At 42.0% G+C, this 22,810-nt stretch overlaps 1 protein-coding gene across 1 annotated transcript in view; it reads left to right on the plus strand.

The window, feature by feature from the left end:
* Positions 1-22,810, plus strand: part of SNTB1 (syntrophin beta 1) — a 111,582-nt gene that overhangs the window by 55,157 nt on the left and 33,615 nt on the right. Inside the window, exons 2-3 of the mRNA XM_064645905.1 lie at positions 215-431; positions 15,678-15,885. Of these exons, the coding sequence (XP_064501975.1) occupies positions 215-431; positions 15,678-15,885 (425 nt within the window). The remainder of the gene's footprint in view (positions 1-214; positions 432-15,677; positions 15,886-22,810) is intronic.

Below are 22,810 nucleotides of genomic sequence, written 5' to 3' on the forward strand. Positions count from 1 at the left end.
CATTTTACTTATTGCACCATACTGAGACTGCAGCAGTCAGATTTCCATCTCCTGTATTTGCACAGCTTCCAATGCTGGGATGCTGGGTGAGCAGAAATAATGAACAACACTGGGAGTTAACACCAGCTCAGGGAACTCACCTGAGGATGCAACTACTGAACATCCATTTATTTATTGTTTTCCTTTTTTTTTTTTTAATTTCTCTTTTCCATAGTGAAATACATGAGAGAAGCAACCCCCTACGTGAAGAAAGGCTCCCCTGTGTCGGAGATCGGGTGGGAGACGCCTCCCCCCGAGTCCCCCCGCTTGGGCTGTGCCTCTGCTGACCCAATGTCGCAGCTTTCACTCTCCATCCACAGAGACAAGAAGACAATACCACTCAAGATGTGCTACGTGACACGCAACATGACAGTGTCAGACCCTGAAAACAGGTGAGCTGGGGATTTGCCTGGGGTTGGGATTTTGCGTTCGTGTTGAATCGTTGTTGACCTTTTCAGCGCTGGGATTGGTGAGCAGGAGCTGGGCTCTGGCCACACGTAGCAACCCAGCAAGGGAAGCAAGCACTGATTTGGGAAGGCTGGGTAGTTGTGTCTGAGACATGTGATGCTGGGTTCAGCTTTTGGGTGTGCTAAAGAAACCCTTCGATGTGGTAATCCAGCATTTTTATTAGAAATAGAATTGCAGGAGTTTGTTTTCATCCTGATTAAGTGTCTGCTTTTGAAGGAAAAGACACTGTACACACTAATTGGTTACATCCTCCAGGCTGGCTAGATCTGATTCCACTAAATTGCATTTTCTTTCCTTTTTCTAATGAATATTATTTTAAAAATGGTCTGTTTTGTCCATTCCATTCTGGACATTAAAGTCAGGAAGAAGAGAAAAGTTCCACTTACAAAGCATTTATGGGGAATTTTTGTGACTTCTTGGTTGGCTTTTTTTTTAATGATGTTAAAAATAGGATGAGCTTTTACCAGCCCTTATTTATAACATATGTGGAACAGCTGCACAACACCAGCACACTCCTTGATCCTTGCTCTAACAGCTGCTAATAAAAAAGGGACCAGTCAAGTCAGGGATGCAGACTGATTCTCCATCCAAATAATGGCCTTTTTGTTTCTCTGCAGTGTGCTGCCTTGCCCAGAAGCTGGGTGTAATGTCTTTGATTCTCAGCACTTACATATAGGCGTAAACAAAAGTTACATTTTCATTTGCAGAGAAGGTTAAGGAGAGGAGCGGAGAACAGAAAGGGGTCTGGGGAGAATGGGTTCCTTTGTAATCTCTTGCACTGCAATTCAGAAACTTTATTAGTATCTGTGTAATTTTCCGTCTTTTTCATATTTGTCTGACCTTTTAATTTTCACCCTCCATGCTTTATTGTTTAGTATTGATTTATTCTCCTTCTGGTCCTCATCTCACCACGTGGTTACCACCATAGTCGGTGATAACTGACAACTACAGAACTGCAATTGTAAAACAGAAATAGCCCTGGCAGTCTTTCTCAGTTTAAATCAAGATGTTTACTGATATTGGCCACCTTTTTTCACCTATATCTGTATAGTTTAAGATGTTGAGGTTTGACAGCTGTATCACTTACTTGTCTGAGAGTTTGTTGTTCTCTCTGCTATGGGGTGTATTTTAAAAATACCCATACAGGTCACATTGTTTGAATTGATACAGTGTAATGATACTTTACATGTGTTGGCTTCATTTTGTCATAATTTTTCCCCTTTTCTTTGGTCCATATTGTAGTTTTCAGCTTCTGTCACTCTCCTGATCCTCGGTTTGGTTTGGGGGCCAGGAGGACTGACTCAGAGGGACACACACTTATTGCTCATGCTACTTCTGCAATGGAGCTAACTTTTTTGAAGCATGCTACAAATGTGTGTGTTCTTAGGTGTTACTAGGAAGTAATGTGTGGGAGAGTCATTTTGCTTGTTATCATGGTTTTCATTTTGTGTTGCTGTCATTTCCTGTGGAAAGATAGACTTCTGATTGTTACTATGGTCCAGCACAGTGTGGTCTAAGCTGGATTTTTCCATCAAAGCCCACAGTACCTCACCACTGTGGTAGCTGTAGTGTAGTAGCAGCACCTCATCGATTACCATCTTTACCAGTTTCAGGGTTTTTTAACAATTCTGAGTACTGGAACTCGTATTTCCCAGGAGAAATGCTACTACAATGCAGCAATCCCTTCCCACTGGAATGCATCCCAGGACAGTAATCTTATTCCATAAAAATAATTTTATCTTCATTCACAGCGGAGTCCAAACCATGTTCTTACGTGCTTACAGCGCTTCTGTTTCATAACCCAGTGACCTGACACACATAGATTTTATAACTGATGGTGTCACTTTGCTGGATGACTTTAGGAGAGCACTGCTGGCAGACTGCAAAAGCATATGCTGGCCATAGAAGGGCTCCTTTGGATTATAGCTGAGCTAATTTTCATCTAAGAACAAACATGGGCATGAAAAGCCTGAGTTTTCCAGTGCAGCTATTTCTTCAGTGCAGGCTGAGGATAATGTCATAGCAGCATTGTGGAACCAGCCTGGACTGGTTGGATGTTCAGCATGAGAAGATACATATATTAAAAGACCTAAAGGGAAATATTTGCTTGTTGGCAGAGAATTATCTTCAATTCTTAGAAAGCTGCAGTGAAATGTGAGTTTAATGGGCATGGAGGAGAATTGTTTTTGCCATTAGAGCTGGTAGCGCTGCATAGGATTTCTTCTTCTCCTGGAAGACTCACGCTGGTTAAGAGATTCTTAGGTCTGTGTCTAATCTCAGCTGGTTTGGTCAACTTGTTATGTTGGAGCAGGAGTGAAGTTTGGTGCTTTTAGAGCCATAGGTTCTCAGATGTCTCCGTCTGCTACGCTACCTGTGGGTTCACTCTGGAGGAGGTAGAGAATTGTCTTCTGTGTCACCTTATTAAAAAAACGGTAAGATAACAAGGAGAAGATCCTTAATACAAATTAATGCCATACTTAATGTGTAGGAATTTTTTTTAATAATATAGACATGGCATCAGGAGAAAAGATTCAGAGCTGCTTAGTGGCATCTGTCATTCTCCTCTAGATGCAGGGCCCATTGTTATATTTTAGGCTAGAAAAAAATGCTTAAAATAATTGCTACCAAAATCAGTTGTTTACCTGTGTTTTCACTAATAAATGACCTCTTTGGTGGCAGCAGTTAAGGTTAATGTCAGGCCTCACAGAGGAGCATCCCCTCCCAATGAAGGGACATGTGGGAATGGTCATAGGTAGTAATACCAATAAGCAGTAAATCTTACTGCAGTGTAGAAAGCTTTTCATCAATTTCTGGTGATGATATTAAGGAATAGGAGAAAAAAAATAGGTCTCGGAGGTGAAATTTTTTCTATTGGTGCTTTTAAAGTCTTGGGACGTAATACAGTACATGGCATGGGAGACATGACATTCCCTGAAGGAATGAGACCATACTTTGTGGACTGAAAAGATTTTCTTGTCTGCTTTTGAAGTCACCCAAAAATCCTGCTTACACTTCTTTCAGCTAAACCCAGGATGTGTGGGCCTGATCTTGTCAGCACTTAATGTGCACACATCATGTTTTTCCAGTGTCAGGAGTCCAGAGCAGTGTGATCCTTACAGGCAACTTTGCCAGGGTCCAGTCTTAATGACTGAGTTATTCATTGGCTGGATTTGGCCCTCCAATGGGAAAGGTTTGCTTTGGTCTGGAAGCAAGTTAAAATGGGCCAAGACAGATTCCCAGCAGTGTGGTGCCAGCTGTCAGCTGCACACAGTAGCAGCACCATAGCAAGTACGGCTACAGCTCAGAGACTTCACACCAAGGACACATGGAGAAACAGATACGGAACTTTCCTTATCTGTTGTGCATTTCAGGGTTGAACTGAGAATTACAAACAGAAGGTAAAATTGAGCAGGTGTGTTCTATAGATATGTTGAGTTTGCATGGCCAGGTTCTGGTAGCGGGGCAGCTACAGGGGTGGTTTCTGTGAGAAGCTGCTGGAAGCTTCCCCCATGTCTGACAGAGACAATGACAGACAACTCCAGGATGGACCCATCCCTGGCCAAAGCCAAGCCAGTCAGGAATGATAGCAACACCTCTGTGATAACATGTTTAAGAAGGGGGGAAAAATAGAAATAATTGCAGCCAGAGAGGAGTGGAGTGAGAATCTGTGAGAAAAACAACTCTGCAGCCACTAAGGTCAGTGAAGAAGGAAGGGCAGGAGGTGCTCCAAGTGCCAGAGCTGAGATTCCCCTGCAGCCTGTTGTGAAGACCATGATGAGGCAGGAGTGCCCCTGCAGCCCATAGAGGTCCATGGGGGTGCAGAGATCCACTTGCAGCCCGTGGAGGAACCAACGCCAGAGTAGGTGGATGCCTGAGAGAGGTCTGTGAACCCATGGAAACCCATGAGGGAGCAGGCTTCTGGCAGGGACCTGTGGATCCATGGAGAGAGAAGCCCACTCTGGAGCAGGTTTCCTGGTAGGACTTGCGACCCTGTCGGGGACCCACAATGGAGCAGCCTGTGCCTGAAGGACTGCATTCCATGGCAGACTGATCAGCAATTGATGGAGAACTGTTGCCCATGGGATGGACTCACACTGGAGAAGTTCATGGAGAACTGTCTCCCATGGGAGGGGAGCAGGGGAAACAACATGTGGTGACCTGACCATAACCCCCATTTCCCATCTCCCTGCACTGCTGAGGGAAAGGAGGTAGAGCTCAGGAAGAAGGGACTGGTGGCGGGAAGATGTTTTTAAGATTTATTTTACTTCTCATTATCCTGCTCTGATTTTGTTAGTAATAAATTCGATTAATATCTCCAAGTTCAAGTCTCTTTTGTCTGTGACAGTATTCAATGAGTGATCACTCCTGGTCCTTATCTCAACCCATGAACCCTTTGTTATATTTTCTCTCCTCTGTCCACGGGTGGAGGGGAGTGATAGAGCAGCTTTGGTGGGTGCCTGGTATTCAGCCAGGGACAACTGACTACAAGGTGGCTGAGGAACTGCCTAGTATCCATTCATTCTGGGCTCTGCACACAGAGCTGTGTCTGAGCTTCCCAAGACAATGGGGAGGTGCAGGACAGGACAGACTGAGACCTATTTACTCCAAAGGCAGCAATAGAGTTAAGCAGCTTCATTATTTTATTTTTTGTTTTTGCATTAGGAAATACTGATTCACTGAAAGAAGTATTTGCAAGATTTATTGCAAAGCTGTCGCTCCCCAAAAATGATTCCTTTTGCATGCATTCTTTTATAAAAATATTTTTTACTTTATTCAGTAACATGTCAGTAATGCACAGTAACAGGGTCAGTGAGATTTAACATTTTGAAATGTAATTGGTGTATAAGCATGTAATTTATGCAAGCATGAAATAGCCCTGTGTGATTCTGAAATGGCATTTCAAAATCTTAAATAGAAAAAAAATTCTGGGGAATTTGCATATATTTATTTTTGTTACAATAAGATGTGAAAACAAAAGTTAAGCTTCTTTTTTAGGGCAAAAACTGAGTTTCCAACAGATTTAATATGACTTAGTAGAAACAAGTCCTTGCATCAAAAAGCTTAAGTCATGAATGCTCACAACAAATATAAGAAGTTACCAGAAGATTGTAAAGATGCAATAAAAAGAAAACATCTTGAAGTAAAAGTCAAGGATCTGGGATGCTAGTTCAGGACAGCAGTGTTCAAAAATTGACTTCCTGAATCTTTTTCTGGTGCATTTTTATCTGTGAGGCTCAGTATGTGTTTTTAGAGGTGATGTCTGGAGTACTAGTAGAAACTCCATGCCTTTTCAGTAAAACTCTACAAAACATGACCACACATAGTTCAGGACCTGCCAACACTCCCAGTTTCACTACTGAGACAAAGTACAGCTAATTTTCTTTAAAAGGATTACAAGACTTGAAATGTTCAAACTGGACATTAGGAAGCATTTCTGAACTGAGACAGTGGCCAAACCTTGGAACAAGCTTCCTAGAGAGGTGGTGGTTGATGCCCCAAGCCTGTCAGTGTTTAAGAGGCATTTAGACAGTGCTCTTAATAAGAGGCTTAAACTTTTGATCAGCCCTGAACTGATCAGGGTGATGGACTAGGTGATCACTGTAGGTTCCTTGCAACTGAACTATTCTGTTCTGTTCTGATTCTTTTCTATTCTATGAGGGGATGAAAGACCGAGGAGCTCCTGTATCTCTTCACGTTCCTACCTGTATAAGTTAAGGGCAACTGAGGGGGCAGGGAGGCAAGTGGAAAAGATTCTAGATGTCTAAATGAAAACATGGTCTTGCTTATGCCTCCACCCTGCCTGTTTCCTGCTTAGTAAAGAGGACCATATGTTGATGCTGCCAGGTATGAGCAGCCACTGGTGCACAAAGCAAATGCTGGATTCTCCTCAAAGAGCTGTGTGGTTTAGGTGTGCAGCTTTGCAGCCCGGGTTTTTCTTTGCTGTTGGGGAAATGGTTCCCCTGAGTCGTGTGTGTATGGGGCTCGCAGAGGGCAGAGCACTGCCACAAAGTGACCATAGTACCAGAATGATTTACAGCTGCTCTTGGAGAGCATAGATCACATTTATCTTGTTTTCTGCCTCTTAAGAGGTAGTTTGATAACACTGGGCACAGTCAATGACACTGGCAGTAGCAAGCACAGATGGGGTTAGGTGCTGGGTAAAGGCTGAGACCTGGACCCAGGATTGAGGAGATGATGAACTGCTTCCATCACTGTGCTGGCACTGCTGAAGCATGCTGGAGCTGCGTCAGTCCTGGGTGGACATCAGCAGCTCTGTAAGGCTTCCTGGGGAGGTGAAAATTTCCTTTTCCTAGTGGGTCTTTTTTCTGTTACTGTGTGTTGTATATGGGCGACGGAAAGATAAAGGAGTTAGGAATGCATGGGGTAGAGCAAAGGTAAAGATATATAATGGGTGCATTACTAGTATTAAAAAATCCCCCTCCACACCTCCTCAAGGAATTGCTCCTTATGTTGTTATTGAGCTGCTCTCTGGCTGTAGACAAAACCTCTGTGAAATGGAGAGACCGTACTTAATTCACAGTGTTGTTGTGAGCTACAGCTTGAGATCCTTGGATGAAAGGCACTTAATTATCATTATTGGTACAGACATGTTTTACTATTTGAATATCAATAAGTCCTTTGAAGAAGTTATTGAGCCTGCTAGAGTCAAAGTCCTGATTTATATCAGGAATTTTTGTTACTTTTCTTTTTCCCCCTGGTGGGCTCTGTTTGTTATCTATTTAGATTACTGTATCAGCAATCCAACAGTAAAATAAAGCAACTTGAAAGAGTATAATTCAAATCCAGAAAAGAACAAAAATGACAATAATCAGGGTGAAACTCTGGTTGACTCGCCCCTCATCATTAAACCACCCTGTTGTTCTGTGTCTGTTTGAGAAGGACACTGTGATACCTTATACATCCTTGCCCACAGAGGCTTGTGAATTTAAAGTCAAGATGAACATGGGTTTATAACCTTAGCTCCCAACTATTTTACTATATTGGATCCAAATCCACCTTTTGTGTGAAGTTGGATGTCTCTTGTGTTCTTGTTTATAGTACTGTAACAGCTAATCTGCTCACAAAATCCGCTCTTTATTGGAAGAGATGAACAAGTAGGTGGCACTTGAGATTTATCTACTGTTCTCTCTTTCAAGCTGAGAGACATTAGGCAATTTAGCTAAAAAGGCATTTGCCGTGTCCCCTTCAATACCCTGAGGGTAGGAGAAGGGAAGAAGTTGGGGTGTGAGGAACAAGAGTGGAGTTGTGGGATAGGCCATGGGGAAGGCCTCCTCTTCCTCCTTGATATGTTTCATGGCTGTGGGACCCTCCTTGGTAGCCAGGGTCAATGCATTTAGGGCTAGGTTTGTCAGATGTGAGACCTCTAAGATTTTATTTTTTCTCTTATAACAGAATTTTGGGGCAAATCATTAACTGCTAGAATTAATAATTAATGGTTCGATAATTGGGTGTCTAACGGTCCTCTGTCATCTACATCAGCTGCTTTTTGGGCAGCTCTGTGATTGCTGGTGCATTTTGGAAGCTGCAGTCATCTAGCTTGTTAAGGGGGCAGTTTTCCAAACCTGTAGGAGCTGGAGCTCTGAAGCCTCTATAGGCAGAAATGGTGATCTTTTTTTTCCCGTTATTAGGAATAGTTGTTTTCCATCATTTGTGAAACTCCCCAGCAGCCAAACAGGTAATTGTTTTTACTCTGGGTCATACCTATTTTTATCTATTTTGTCTATTTTTTTGAAAGGCCACTGAGATCAGACACCTCTGTAGGATTATCTCTTCCATAGAGAGGAGTGGTTTTGCCTCTTCTGAGTTCAGATCAGCTTTTTTTTCCCTTCTTTTTGGAAGAAGGAAAAAAATCCACCAGACAATCTAAAGGCAATTTTCCACAGAACAGCCTCCAGGGTATCCAGCATATACACAAATACATTAACAAACTAGGTTGAACTTTAGATGTTCATTACTTTTTTTTTTTTTTTTACTTTGGGTGTAATCCTTGCTGTTAAATCATGTTAAAGTAGCTTTCTAATGTCCTCAAGACTGCTGTACTCTCTGGGCAATGGTTTGAGAAGTGTATTGCTGGGGGAATGTGCCAGTATTTGGAGATACAGTGGAAACCGCTGAGTTTTCCTGAAGGATGTTTGGGATATCAGTGTAGAATTGGATAGTTACAGCATGTTGTGACTGATCTTCAATTTGTGCAGGTCCTGGTGAATCTGGAATTAGTTTTGTCTCATTTTCTTGAAGGAGAAAAAAAAAATGTCCCATCTTTTCCCCTGACATAATGACAGGGGGCTTTCTCCCTTCCCCAAGAGCAGTGTGAGTGCTGCAGGGCAGGACAGAAGAGAACAAATAGTTCATCACGTTTTTGTGTGTGTCTGTTTGTAAAGCTATGTAAGTGCTGACATCCACGTTGCTGCTAAATAATGCTGAAGAGCAGTTTTAAGACCCCTGAGATCTTCCAAACAAAGTAAGTTGAGATGCAAGAGTTTTAGTTTCCTGCCATACTCCCAGTCCCCAGAGTCTTCGTATTATGACTTGGAGATAGCGACAACCTCAGACCCTTTGTCCTGCCCAGCTGTTGTCCTGTGCTCAGTGCTGGGCTTTCCCTTGCTTATCAGCGGGTCTGCAAATTGGATTTCAGTCTTACAGCTCTGATCTGGCCTGACCTGCCATTAATTAAGGAGCAGGAATTTCAGCTGGTGTATTTAAAGCTGCTCCCTCCTGCACATTGTGTAGTCACTGGTATGGCAGCAAATTACATCCTCAGCATGAGCCTTGGGTGGTGGGTTGCCACCGTAGGTGCCCCAGCTCAGTGTTGGTAGATGCTGAGGCTGATCTTTAGTGCTTAGGTTGCGGATACATTGCCATTTTAGTACCCTGCATTCTCTTCTAGCTTTCTTGCACATCCGTTTCTGCTGATGAAAATTCCTGTTTTACTGTAGTAGGAGTTGTGGTGAAGTTGTTACTTCTTCTCATCACTTATGTACAGCTTTTCCATCAATCCCTGAGTCTATTCGATGGGAAGATGAGTTCACTGCCAGTAGAGAAAGTCCCCAAGGAAGCTGCCAGTATTTTCAGGTGGTGCTTCTTCCCACAACACTCAGAGGCCAGTAACTGATCCCGAGTGAATTTATGGCTTTGTTGTCTTGGTTGTCTGGCTTCTGTTTTGCTTCACTTGGTAACTAAGCAGTGATTCCTGGGATTCTTGATCATGGAAGCCAAAAAGTAGGTATTTAAAATAATGAGACATTGAGACGTCCTTCTAGACAAGGTGGATGGGCTCTTTCTCTCTTCCAGCAGGACTTTCTCCTGTGACAATTCATCCACAAGTCAGAGCTGATCTATCAGCAGCCCTACTCATTTTTCCTGTTTTCATATCAGTTTTCACCCAGGCTTGTAGATCTGTCCTCTTCTTTCCCCTGGGTCCTAGTACAGCACTGCCTAACAGGAACAGTGGCGTTCCTTCTCAGAAGACATCTAGTTCTTCTCCAAGACCACGATCTCTTATTTATGCAGCAGCATGAGACCCTCCACCCTCATCTCAATTTGAAGGGGTCATTTGCCACTATTACCAGCTGCTGTCAGGTGCTCTTTGCTTAGCCCAGATGCAGTTCCAGCTGCAGAAGGTTTGCTTTGCTGCAGAAGATGCTTTGAGATTGGCTTTGCTTCAGGTAAAACAGCTACTTCAGCAAGCTGTGGTCAGTGTGTTGACCACACCATCTTCTGGCCTTAAATTTTCAGACAGAATCTTCTAAAGGTTAAATCAAATTCCTGCCATGCCTATGAAACAATGCAGTTGGTGGGGTTTTTTTCTCCTCAAATAACTGACCCCAGCTGCTCCTTAAAACAGCACTTTTGACATTGTTTGGTGCTGAATCCACTGTGAAGAAGACTGGACTGTATTCCCAGGTTACCAATTCTCAGCACTATTACAATCAGACCATAAAAGAAAAATTCAAGGAAGTAAAAGATAAGAGGTCTTTTGGGCAATGTGGGCTAAGAGTCCTGCTCCTTAACATATGTATACATTTAATTCCTTTAATATACTATTCAATTCCTTTTGTACTTGTTTTGGGTGGAGAAGGCAGCGTGTGATGTGCTCTGCAGATCAGTCGGCATCAGCACACCGTGGTGTGAGCAAGTCCATTACAGAAACAAAGCCTTTACTTGCATGTGGCACAAGTCTGCTGATATCCCTTTTAATAAAGCCCAGCTGGTGGCAAATAGAAATGAAATCAACTGTGACAGCTCAGTACTGATATATCCACTCTCTAGTTGGACATCCCTCTAGTCCAGCTCTCAAGGAACAAGTATCTACATACTTTTAGCACTGTAAGTTGAAAGTCATCAAGTAACTATTAATACAGCAAATGCCCCTGTGACAGTGAGGGGACCCAGGAACTTTCACATAGAAAAATTCCACTTGATTACCAAATAAGGCTCGCTTAGTAAAATTGTTTTCACCTCCATTTAAGTTAATCATAGGAAGATGCTTCTTAGAGTATGCTGGGAAATTCATTGTGAGCCTAACAACCTCTCTGGAATATTTTCCTTGCAGACTAAACCCAAAGTATTCATTTCTTAATTTTAATATATTTTGTTCCTGGTTCATCTCCTGATACTGCAGGTGGAATTCTAAAGAACCTTAACAGTTTTTTAAAATTTATTTAATAACAAAACTTACAACTATTTAAATATAAATCAGATTGTGTTCCTCTAAGTCTGCCTTTTTCCTGGAAAGGCTCCTACTGTTGTACACTCAAAAATAAAATTACTTGCCGTGGTTTCATGTGCAGACAATGATGCCAGAGATGGAGTGAGCAGTTTGGCCTTTGATTCATTTTTAAGTTTGCAGAGTCACTGACAGACTGTTTCATTCCTGGCTATGCCGGTGCAAAATCAAAGTAGCGTGATGGACTTGAATAACTCTGGCTCCAGCTTATCATTAACTTCAAGGGATTTACTCCACACTTTAATCAGTCACTGAATGCATAATCTGACCCGGGAACAGGCATGAAGTGGAACTCAGTGCCTGATTTGGTGCTGAGCCAATGCTGGTGGGAGAAACGCTTTCAAGAGTTTTGATAAAAGTTATTTCTTAAATAATGAACACTCCTACAGAAAGAGGCCTTATCAAATGGGGAATGAGTATGGTCTATCAAACGTTTGCTTTCAGCTTTTTCTGATCCTCTTTAAAGTAAAAAGTCTGGATGATGAAGCGAGGGATGGAGTTTTCCTCTTACGTGCCAGGTTAGAGCATTTGGAGGCAGTGGGTTTTGTGTCACCTCCGTATTTTGCAGGTGGAGAAGGGGATGCTGGAAACACTCCTTGGCTCAGTGAGGCTCTTTGAGAAGGAGAGAGAAAATTACTCTTTTATTATAAGGTTTGCCAAATGATCTCTGAGAAAATGTGATATCATTCATATGCATTGCCAAGCTGGAGAGATGCCGCACATCTTGGCAGTCATCTAGAGCTAACATATAATTCCTTTGGGTTGGTATGGGCTTTATCAGAAACAGCTCCATATGCAGTATTTACATAACTGTGGTGGAGTGTGAGAATAAACACAGCTGTGGCATTGCCCTAAATATTTCAATTCAGTGGGGAATTAAGGGAACTTTATCACTGAACTGCAGATAAACAGAAGTCAGTAAGCGGTGGTCAGTTTAGCCAGGGAACAAATCAAAACTACAATAGCTGGACTGCTGGAAATGTTTAAGTGCTTTAGTCTTGCAGTTTACTCAGGTCACTGGTATTTTTTTGCTTTTCAAAAAGTATGGAAATGCCATCAGTCAGCTGCTATACAGAAAGCATCATCCAAATGGTCTGGTGAATCAAAGCAGCGTAGGCTGAAAGGCAGAAAAGGGAAGAGTTTATAGGGACACAGCACTTTCAGCATCTGATTGCTGTCAGAGCCCATGGGTTTCTGGGAAGATTTTAAGTTTCTTTTAGTATCTCCATCCCAGTCGACTGTGGAGACAGGAGTCCTGGGTCTTCAGTGGAAATCTGCAAGCTCGGTTTCCAAAAGTTTTCTAGTGATCAGGCAGTTGAGGATTTAGACTGTCATCCTTAAGGTGTGTGTAAATAAAAGGTGCCCTACCTAGCAGCTTGCACAGGAGTGATGCTTGCAGATGTATTTCTGGGACTGGGCAAGTGCCATGAATAAAAGATGCAGTTTCAGAGCTGTCAAAGCAGCATTTATTCGTGTTTTGAACTAAATTTTGAGAAGTGTAACATGTATAGTCCAGTCATCCTGTTACTCAGCTCAGGGAACAAGGTAGACTTTCTGCAGTTGTTAGTGTATCACCAGCAAACTTTGATGACTGACAAGCATTCCCCAAAACAGCTCCATTTTAAGAGTTTTTTTTCGAGCATGGCTCAGTAGGTGTGTATGCATATGTATACTAGAATATATACTTTGATATCACATTTGAACGTGTAGATATTAGAATATGCATGGTTTAGAACCCTGAAACAGAATTGTTAACAGCTGTCTAAATGTTCATTGTTGCAAGTATTGTACAAATACTTAAATAGTCACCATCAAGGGAAATACACTTCGATGAAGGGCCAAGTAGCAAAATAGTTGTTTGTATGTTAATCCACTTGCTTTAAGGAAGAATTTACAAATTGGAGGTACGCAGTTGCCATTTGAAAGCTCTTTCAGATCTAGATAATTTATTTTTAAACCAAATCCTGCTACAGTTCTAACTTATAAAGAAATCACACAAGTTTGCTGCTGTTCCTTTGCAACTGAAAGAGCAGCACATTCTTCTGACTCTTTATAGTCTGTGTTCAGCACTTTGTTTACTGCTTGATGTGCAGTGACTTTGTAGGTGGCAGTTCCCATATAGAAACCACAGGCTTTGTAAAGAGCATTGTTTTGCACCATCCATATTGTGCATTAACATCTTTCAAAACCAGCACAATGCTGGTTCAACAAATGTTCCAGTAAAGTTCAAATAATTTTTGTTTCTAAAAGAAATATTAAAATGGGAGACAGAGTGCTGAAAATCCTAATTGCTGCTCCTGGCCTTGTCTGGGTTCTTCACTTTTCTGCTTTTTTTGGTGGTGAAATGGGGATGCTGTCACTGACCTCATTTGTAAAATGCTGTAAGATCTCCTGCCAAAAAGTGCTCTGTAGATAATAAGCAACATTTCACTGATTACCACAATGTACTTTGAAAATCCAAGCCTGCATAAGTTTGTTTTCATTGATGGCTGCCTACAAGAACAACCTGAAACTCCAGTTCGGATGGCAAAGAGAGCAGTGTTTCTGATAGGAAGACAGACCCAAGTTGTGATAGCTGTGCATGACCGTAATAATCAGTGAACACAAGGGGCTAAATCATAACCATCAGGGAGATTACTTTTTCTCCCAGTTCAGAAAAAGTGAGAGTGTGATTGGGAGCATGCCTATCTATAAACATAGTTTTCTTATTCACCAGACTGGCATCATCTGACAGGGAATTTTACTTTTGGTACCTGAAGTTGAATGTTTGGTGCATCCTGGAGCAGCTAAATAAGAACCTTTATTTTCAGACAGTGCTGAGCTGCAGCAGCTTTACTGAGGAAACATGCATTACTGTGCTGGCTTAGTGCTTTCTGAAAAATCAGCCCGCTTTTTAAGCTATCCAGTGATTTAGGACCCTGAACAGTTCAGCTGCTGAGTTTGGAAAATCATGACCTTTTCTATCTTTAGAACAGTGTCTACATGGAGACCTCCCCTTCCCAAAATGGACAAACATGAAACCAGTGATCCTTGCTCTCTGAGCCCCAGAGAGCTATGCAGATAGTCACCCTCTGTTCTGCATTCTGCTCTGGTTTAACCAATTAATTAAAACCTTTTAATTGTTAGTTAAGCTCCAAATTGCAGGATTTTGTAATTGCATAACAAATATTTGCATTACAGTACTGGTTTGAACCTCAACCTGAATAAATTCCACTGAACTAATTAATTTTCTGCTGCAGAAAGGAGTCATTGTGTGTCCCAGAGATTGGGCAGCCATACTCAGGACAGAAGTATGTGCTTAGGCTCAGATCCCAGGTCGAATTTGTGAGGGTAACATTCAGGGGCAGTCACTGTACCTTTATAATGAAAATGCACAAATGTGATACAGAGTTGAGTGATGGGCAATGACCAGAGCTTGGTTTTATAATTGCCACATAAAGATAAACAAGACTATTACTTTGTGGGTTATTTAACAAATGTTCAAGTAAAAATGGCCCACAAAGCTATAAAGAGCACACAAAGCCCTACTAATAACTAATAACTTCACTGAGAACAAAGCTGAAATAGCTGCAGCTGCCTGTCAAAGCATTTTTGTTGTTGTTGTTAGCAAAGGTGTTGGCACATGTCCCATAACCACAACGAACAGGATTTATTTTCCTGAAAACTGTGTTTGTTTGTGCATTTCAAGCCACGGTGGTGGGGTGGAAACCCACAGGATGGTCTAGTAGGCATAGTTTTTTTGAAAAAAACTCATCTCTTTCCACGGGAGTTTGAAAATCTGCAAAAAATGCCTGCCAGCAGCAGTCATATGGTTGTGGTTAGCACTTTCTTGCTGCCACTGTTAGCAGGATCTAAATGGAGCACTGAGGATGCTGGTAACTCCTGGAGAAGGCCAGTTGCAGTAGCCTCTGGCTAATGCATAGTGGTGTCACTGAAACTACAGTGCAATCCTAAGAGAATGTCTGTGCTTGGGAGGAGGAATGGTTTTCATTTATCTCTGTAGGTGTAAAGTAAACAAAATGAAAAAGTCTGATTGTGCCATGATGGCCAGCTAAAGAAGGTAGCCACTTATCCCTGGCTTCTCCCCAGTCATCTTCCATGCGTTTCTGGATGGCTGCCATGTGAGTGAATGTTGCTCTTGCCTACATATTTGAAACTCCTATTGACATGCTGTGTATGGGGTTGCATCAGCATTGGCAAATCCCCTTCTCAAGGATTTTATCATAATGCCACTACAGACCTGGCTTCCGTTAAGATGATACACCTGAAGGTGTATTCAGGTGTTGTAAAGGTAAGTTTTTAGTGCTAGGTCTCAATATTAGTATCGTTCTTTTTAACTCATTGATATCACTAAGCGAGGTAATAAATTTAGCTGCCTAACGCTGTATGAACGAATATAATGTTTTTCCCCCCATTTTTCTAGAATTATTGAAGTTCATTCACCTGATGCCAAGCACACCGTGGTGCTCAGGAGTAAGGATTCAGCGACAGCCCAGGCCTGGTTCAATGCCATCCACTCCAGTGTCAATGAGCTCATCCCCAGGGTGATTGCAGAGGTCAGAGACCAGCTGGGTAAAACAGGGATTGCTGGAAGTCGAGAGATTAGGCATCTAGGCTGGCTTGCAGAAAAGGTAATGAAAATATTCTTATTTTCTTTTCTAAGCTCTCTGTCTCTTGCACTCTGTTTCTGAATTCAGACGTGTCTGGAAGTGGAGAGACTAAATGAGATTCTTGGGTTTGATTTAGCATTCCTTGAAGACCTTTCTTTTCTTAACATACCAGTTTTTGTGCTTTAAAAAACCCAAACAAATAGAAAACTAGAAGGTCCCCATAGTCTTTGCTTCTGTATGCCAATTAGCAGTGACTTTCCCAGGAGAGCAGAAAGTGTCATGTCAAGTTCAAGTATGGGACATGAATCACAAAAACTGACCAGCCCCAAGCTCACCTGCTGTTATGAGTCCCATGATGTTATGAGTTGTCACCTTCCTGCTCCCAGCTTGGGAAGTACCCACTTACTTGGTCCATGGTCTTCCTCTCTGCTGTGCCTGGCTACAGGAGCTGGGCATGATCTGAAGCAGGAGGTGGTGTCCCCATTAAGCCTAGGAGCTTGTTCTTTAATTGCAATCCTGCGTTTGAGCTGAGCGTTGTAGAAGGCTGAGCTTGCAATGGCAACTTTCACCCATCTTGCAAAGTCTGAGTATCAAAATGTTTTACGCCACAAGGGAAACCTGGTGTCCAGTTCAAAAGTAGTTTGGGATCTGTTGGGCTGTGGAATGACCACCCACTGAATGCATCAGTATGAAATGATCTGGTTTTAAATCAGTAGTCTCAGTTTTTTTTTTAGGCACTGTACCAACTGATAAGTGTGGATTTACTTCAGTAACAGTGTTAGAATTGTGCCTAGAAATAATTCCCATCCAGCTACTGCCCGGGCAGCTGTTCAGAGCATCTGTGCCTCTCCAACTGGAGTGTGTGGAAAAATGGCCACTATGTACACACTGCCCTTTCAACCCATGTATCCAGGACAGATGTGGAAAACTGACTGCAATTGCCCTGAAAAAAATTATTTTATGTTTTAACTTTGTTTTGGATTTTGTAGATGAAAATATGGGAGCCACAGACACAGGTGCCATATTTCTATCTAGTGTCCTTTAAGAAGGCACACCATTAATTGTTAGCAAAACACGGGTCAGTCCACACCAGTCCACATCACTTGCAGTGACACAAAGATTACAAAACTTTTCAGGCACATTTTGTATGTTTTCCTATCCTTCCCTCCAGGCTTGCAGAGTAGGGCTAACAACACAACTCTGTGGCTTTGTGCTATAAAAAATGTAAAAGTTTGGGGAAATAATTTGGTGTTAAAGCATCAAAGAATTGGTAAGTAAATTTTAACAGTATTAAACTGTACAGCCATGGAATCTTTAATCTTGTTTTCCCTTTTGTATTTCTATAAACTTATGAAAAGCTGAATATAAGAGGCTTTTCCTGTTGCAAAAGCCTCTCCTCTGAAAGGGTAACTGCTTTGTAGCAGGTCACGTAGATCTTGTAAATATAATTTTCACATATCATCTTAAATGGACACATGGCATGCTTCTGGTTTATGAATTTCCTCTTCTTACTGTTAATACACAATATCCCATTCACATGCTTTTTTCTGCTTTTTTTTTTTATTTTGTGGACTGAAATCTTATTTCATGTTACTCATTATAGACCATTTCAAGGTCTTGATGAAATTTAATGGTGAAACTTGGTTTGCCTTTATTAGGGTCATGCTGTGGCTCTGTGTATGTTCCAGTGCATTTACAGTGGCTGTCACCAAAAATTAGCCTTGAGAGATTTGCAGTGACATTGTTACTAAAAATCCAACATGTTTTCTCACTAAAAACCCTGAAGAGCTGTGCAGTAGTAGTGGAGTGAGGTCAAAAGTTCCCACCCTTCTCTCATGTTGGACACCTGTTGAAAAGTAGAGAAAATTCCTACATATGGTAAAAAGCAATGTGAAATTCCTTTTCTCTTGTTGCTACAAGAGTAGCACTTTTCTCCAGTGCTACAACTGGACTGTGGGCTGGAAAGCCTGCATGAGAGAGTGATAACCTGCAGGGTGGGAGAAAAAGGTGCATATCCTGTATATGTGAAAACTCTTTATATACTGTTTCAGAGGAGGTGTTCAAGGCAGCTAGATGATGTGCTGACTACAGATGCTCCTTGTGTGAAACCTGGGTTTGTCAGCAGAGAGGGATTAAATTCTGCAGTGATTTGTGGGAGCACACTGTGAATACCAGTGTGGTTGGTTGACCCTGGTGGGACACCAGGTGCCCACCAAAGCCACTCTGCCATTCCCCCTCTTCAGCTAAATAGGAGAGAGAAAATAAAAGGAAGGCTCATGAGTTGAAATAAGGTCAGGGAGAAATCACTCACTGCTTGCCATCATGGTCAAAACAGACTTGACTTGGGGAGAAATTAATTGAATTTATTACCAAACAAGCCAGAAAAGGCTAATGAGAAAATAAAACCAAAACTTAAAAAACACCTTCCCCCTGCCCAGCCCTTCTTCCCAGATGTGCAATTTTCTCTACCTTTCTCCCCTCCCTGTGGCACTGGGGGATGGGAATGGGGGTTGTGGTCATTTCATCACACATTGTCTATTCTGCTCCTTCCTCCTCAGGGGCAGGACTCCTCACACTCCTCCCCTGCTCCAGCATGGGGTCACAAAATCACAGAATATGCTGAGTTGGAAGGAATCCACAAGGATCATAGAGTCCAGCTCTTGGCCCTGCACAGGACCATCCCTGAGAGTCACACCATGTGCCTGAAAGTATCATCCAGGCACTTCTAGAACTCTTTCAGGCTTGGTGCTGTGACCACTTCCCTGGGGAGCCTGTTCCAGTGCCCAACCACCCTCTGGGTAAAGAACCTTTTTCTGATATCCAACCTAAACTTACCTTGACACAACTTCAGGCCATTCCCTCAGGTCCTGTCACTGGTCACCACAGAGAAGAGATCAGTGCCTGCTCCTCCTCTTCCTCTCACGAGGAAGTTGTAACTGCAGTGAGGTCTCCCCTCAGCCTTCTCCAGATTGAACAGACCAAGTGACCTCAGCCTCTCCTCCCTCCCCAAGGAGACAGTTCCCCATGATCTTCTCCAACATGAGTCCTTCCCATGGGCTGCAGTTCTTCACAAACGGTTCCAGTGTGGATCCTTCGTGGGGTCTCAAGTCCTCCCTGGAAATCTGCCTCAGGGTGGGCTCCTCTCTCCATGAGGCCAGTGGTCCTGCCACGAGCCTGCTCCAGCATGAGCTTCCTGCAGGGTCAAAAAAGCATCTTAGACTGCAACTTTTAAGACAGTTATTATGGCATCATATTATGTTACTGACATAGCATATCCTTACAGTGAATTCTCAGCAAAATGGAACGACTGTAAGTGAGATGAATTCCTCTGCTTGTTTGGGGAATGCAAAATGTAATCCCATAGATATTTCACTGTAATTTGCTGTGATTACTCTCTGCTTTCATTAAGCTATTTCCTGGTTTGACATTTTTTATATGACTCTGCTCTAAACTTAGCTTTAAACTTCAACCTTCATGATACTACAAAAATAGATTCATTAGGGGAGCCTCCCTCAGTGGGTAACATTAAAATAAATGGTAGGTTATCTAAGGTACTAAGTAATTGAATGCTAACAGGATTCTACCACCTTAACTGAACTTCCCTGTGAAGGCAGCCCTAAATTTGTGGTCTTCAGCCTGAAACATCCATCTTGCAGATCCACTTTCAGGTCCCTGGCTGTGCCCTGGGGTGGGCAGCAAGGATCCGTCTGCAGGTAAAGCAAAGAGCTCTGCATGACCTTAAGAAAGCAAATGCTCACTGTGGCCTTCTTGTAGGTAAGGAGAAAAACAGCCAGAAGCAATCATTAGAGATGCCATATTCCCTCTTTTTATTAAGGAAGCAACCTTGTCCTGACCTTGACCTTATGAGGAGGGTTTCTAAAGCTGACCAAGGATTAGGGAGTTGTATTAGTCACCACCGTCCTCAAACTTCTCTTGTAACTAATAGAAATATCAAGTACTGGTTTGTAATGAAGTATGTGCACTCCTCATCACCCTGTATTTTCTGTATTTGTCTTTTCATTTTATCAAGACCTGTGCAATTAACAGTTGTGCAAAGCATGAGGGAACAGTTACATGTGGGTTTTAATATTTCCAGGCTCTTTTTTTACTGCTCTCTATAAAGATACATTTAGCACCTAAATTTAAAAAAAGCGAGTTAGTAATGTCATCAAGATTGAGGAACTTTTCCATGTGTATGTTAATTGTTCCTCTTCTTTCCAGAAATACTTTCAGCCCTTGTAGAAATGTCTTCTCCAGCTTTCTTTCCCCCTTTTTTAAATACTTCTGTACATCTTATGACTTAGAGAGGAGCTGAAGCAGGAATTGCTGCTTTTCCCCTTATGCTTATTCACCTTCCACTGAGTTCCTTCACGAGGAGCGAATTCTGAGGAGAGCTAAAACACTGAGGAAATTGTAGTTTATTTTATCACTCTCTAACATCTGCTCCAATAGACCAAGATATCATTGGCAAAAGCCTTATCTAAATTTTTGCCTCTTTAATGCAAACACAAAAAGGTGTTCTGGCAAAGGGGGTTTTGCAAAGGTAGCTTTTGCCAATTCAGCAGTCAGCCACACAAGCAAAAGCATTACTGGCTTCAGGGGCAGCTGAAGCTGTAGCCAGGCGCCAGCTTCAAGCTGGGTCAGTTAAAAAAAACCCCACAAACTAAATGAAACACTGAGCTGTGCATCTCTCCCTGTCCTCTCTGAGCCAGTGACACTTTAAATGTAGGTTTGGAAGAAGGAGAAAGTGCTTCTGTAGAGACTCTTCTCTGGAGGTCAAATGTCTTACAAGCAGCGGACTTTTAAGAATGATCTCAAAGCTCATTTGAGAAACTTAAAAATAGGAAATGCTGCAAGTTGTCTTCCAGAATGTTAATTTTCGAATCTACAGAAAAAAGGCTCTTATGGACTTTTCTCTTTAGATCTTAACCCCAGCACTTGGTTCCTGTTCATGTTGTTCTGCCTGGGCAGGGCAAGCATGTTTCTGCTCCCTCAAATCTGATGTGGGTTTTAGAGGTAAGAAAAGACCTGATATTGGAGGGGAAATAAGCAAAGCAGCACGGTGAATTGGAGTTGTTTTTCAGCTCCTGACACTATCTCCAAAATGAAAAGTGTGCTAATGTATTACAGGCTGTTCAGTCTCCTCAAACCTTAGATAACCATGTCATTGTGTTAGCACTGAAGCGTGAGGCACACCACAGCAGAGTGATCTTCTTCAGTATGGAGCTGTATGTTGCAGTATTATATTTATCTTCCTGCTCTCACTCTAATTCAGAGGAGTTAGTGATAACAGAAATATTGTGAGGTGTGCAAGCTGTCCAAACAAGATTTAGGCAAATGACATGGAAGTGTATTTGAGGTTGTTTTTTTTTCCCAGTGTGAAGTGAAAATGTTTCTGTTTTGCCATTTTCTTTAGAAGCATGTTCACTGGTTAGCAAAATAAGTAGACAGCAACAGAGCTGCATTGTTATTCTCATCACAGACAAATGACTTTTCAAAGAAGTGGAGAAGATCTTCAGTTTTAAAGTTTTATATAATTTCCAAATTGTAAAAGTGAGTTTAAAATGTCTTTGCATGAGAAAACCACCAGCCCACCACATAGTTAAAATATTTTGCCATTATGTAACATTATGAATCTGACTTTATCTGATTTTATTTATTTATATCTGACTTCAGCCACCTTCTCTTGAAGCAGAGCATCTGCTAGGCAGCATTTTAAAAAACGTGGCACAGCCATGTCTGTGGTTGTAGCTGGTTCCCCTTAGCGCTCTCAGCTCTTCCATCATTGTACCAGCAATGCTGGTAGAAAACTCCTTACTTTTGGAGAGACACCATTAGCTTTCTGCAGATTTTATGACAAAGGCAGATCCCAGTGCAAGACAAGTCATGAGAACCTGTGGCCTGGAGGAGGGGATCGGGAAACTGCTGCTTCATTAGGCAGCGTGTAACTCTTCCTGTGGGGTGGCTGCCTCGTCAGGCTGCACAATCTGAAACAGCAGCATTTTTGGGAATAAAATCCAAGTTATGCTAATCCCCAGGTCTTTTTTTTGGGCCTGGAAAATACCTGTGCATGTTTAGGCTGAGATTGCAGCAAGCTCTGGTTGTACTGTTCTTAACCCAGTACAAATCAATGTATAATTTAACCAGATAAATAGCCTGCTAGAAACATGGGTATATGGTCAAAAACTTATTACTGAAGTGACAAACTTATTTGCAAGTAAATTACACATTCCTGTAATGTGGTCTTCTTTGAAATGTCTAGTCTCTACAGGGATTTTTTTTCCTCTTTTCTATAAATCCCTGTTTTCTTTACTAATGATCTGGGCAGGTTTGGAAGTATTACCCACCTATAATGCTCAGGAAGAAGAGCAAGGCAATTTGGGCCTGGCCTCCTGTTTTCAGTAGTCAGAGAAGGATGCAATTTCTCTTATTGATAATATATATCTGGTCATAATCTTAAAATTAATCTGACCTTTTGGAGATTATACCTACCTCAAATTGGAAAATTGTGTCCTAAATTAGAAATCGCACCTTTAAGTAGCAGCTAATGACTTGCTGTGGAGCACCTACATCCAAGTGAAGAATCCTGCTTTTTTCCCATGTCACTTAACCTTGCAGCCTTTCATACCGGAACTTATTTGTTTGTTTTGTAAAACACCAGAACAGAGCTCTTAATTACATTAACAGTCTCATTATCTGGGATAACGATCAGCCTGTTCTTAGGAAAGACGCAAACCTGAAATAGCATGAAGAGTAATTTCCTCTTCCAGCTTCAGCGAGGTTCCTCCACAGGCCACTTTTATCAGCAGTGACATCATTCTTTTCTCGGCTTTAGGTGCCTTCAGTAAATGGCTACATTAAAGAAAGCTCAGGCTGAAAACAGCCTTTTCATTCACTGTACTGTTTTAAAGGCTTTGCCAGTCTTTATCCATAATACACATGCTAT

The sequence above is a fragment of the Pseudopipra pipra genome, chromosome 1, assembly GCF_036250125.1.
Source record: "Pseudopipra pipra isolate bDixPip1 chromosome 1, bDixPip1.hap1, whole genome shotgun sequence".
Taxonomy (NCBI): Eukaryota; Metazoa; Chordata; class Aves; order Passeriformes; family Pipridae; genus Pseudopipra; species Pseudopipra pipra.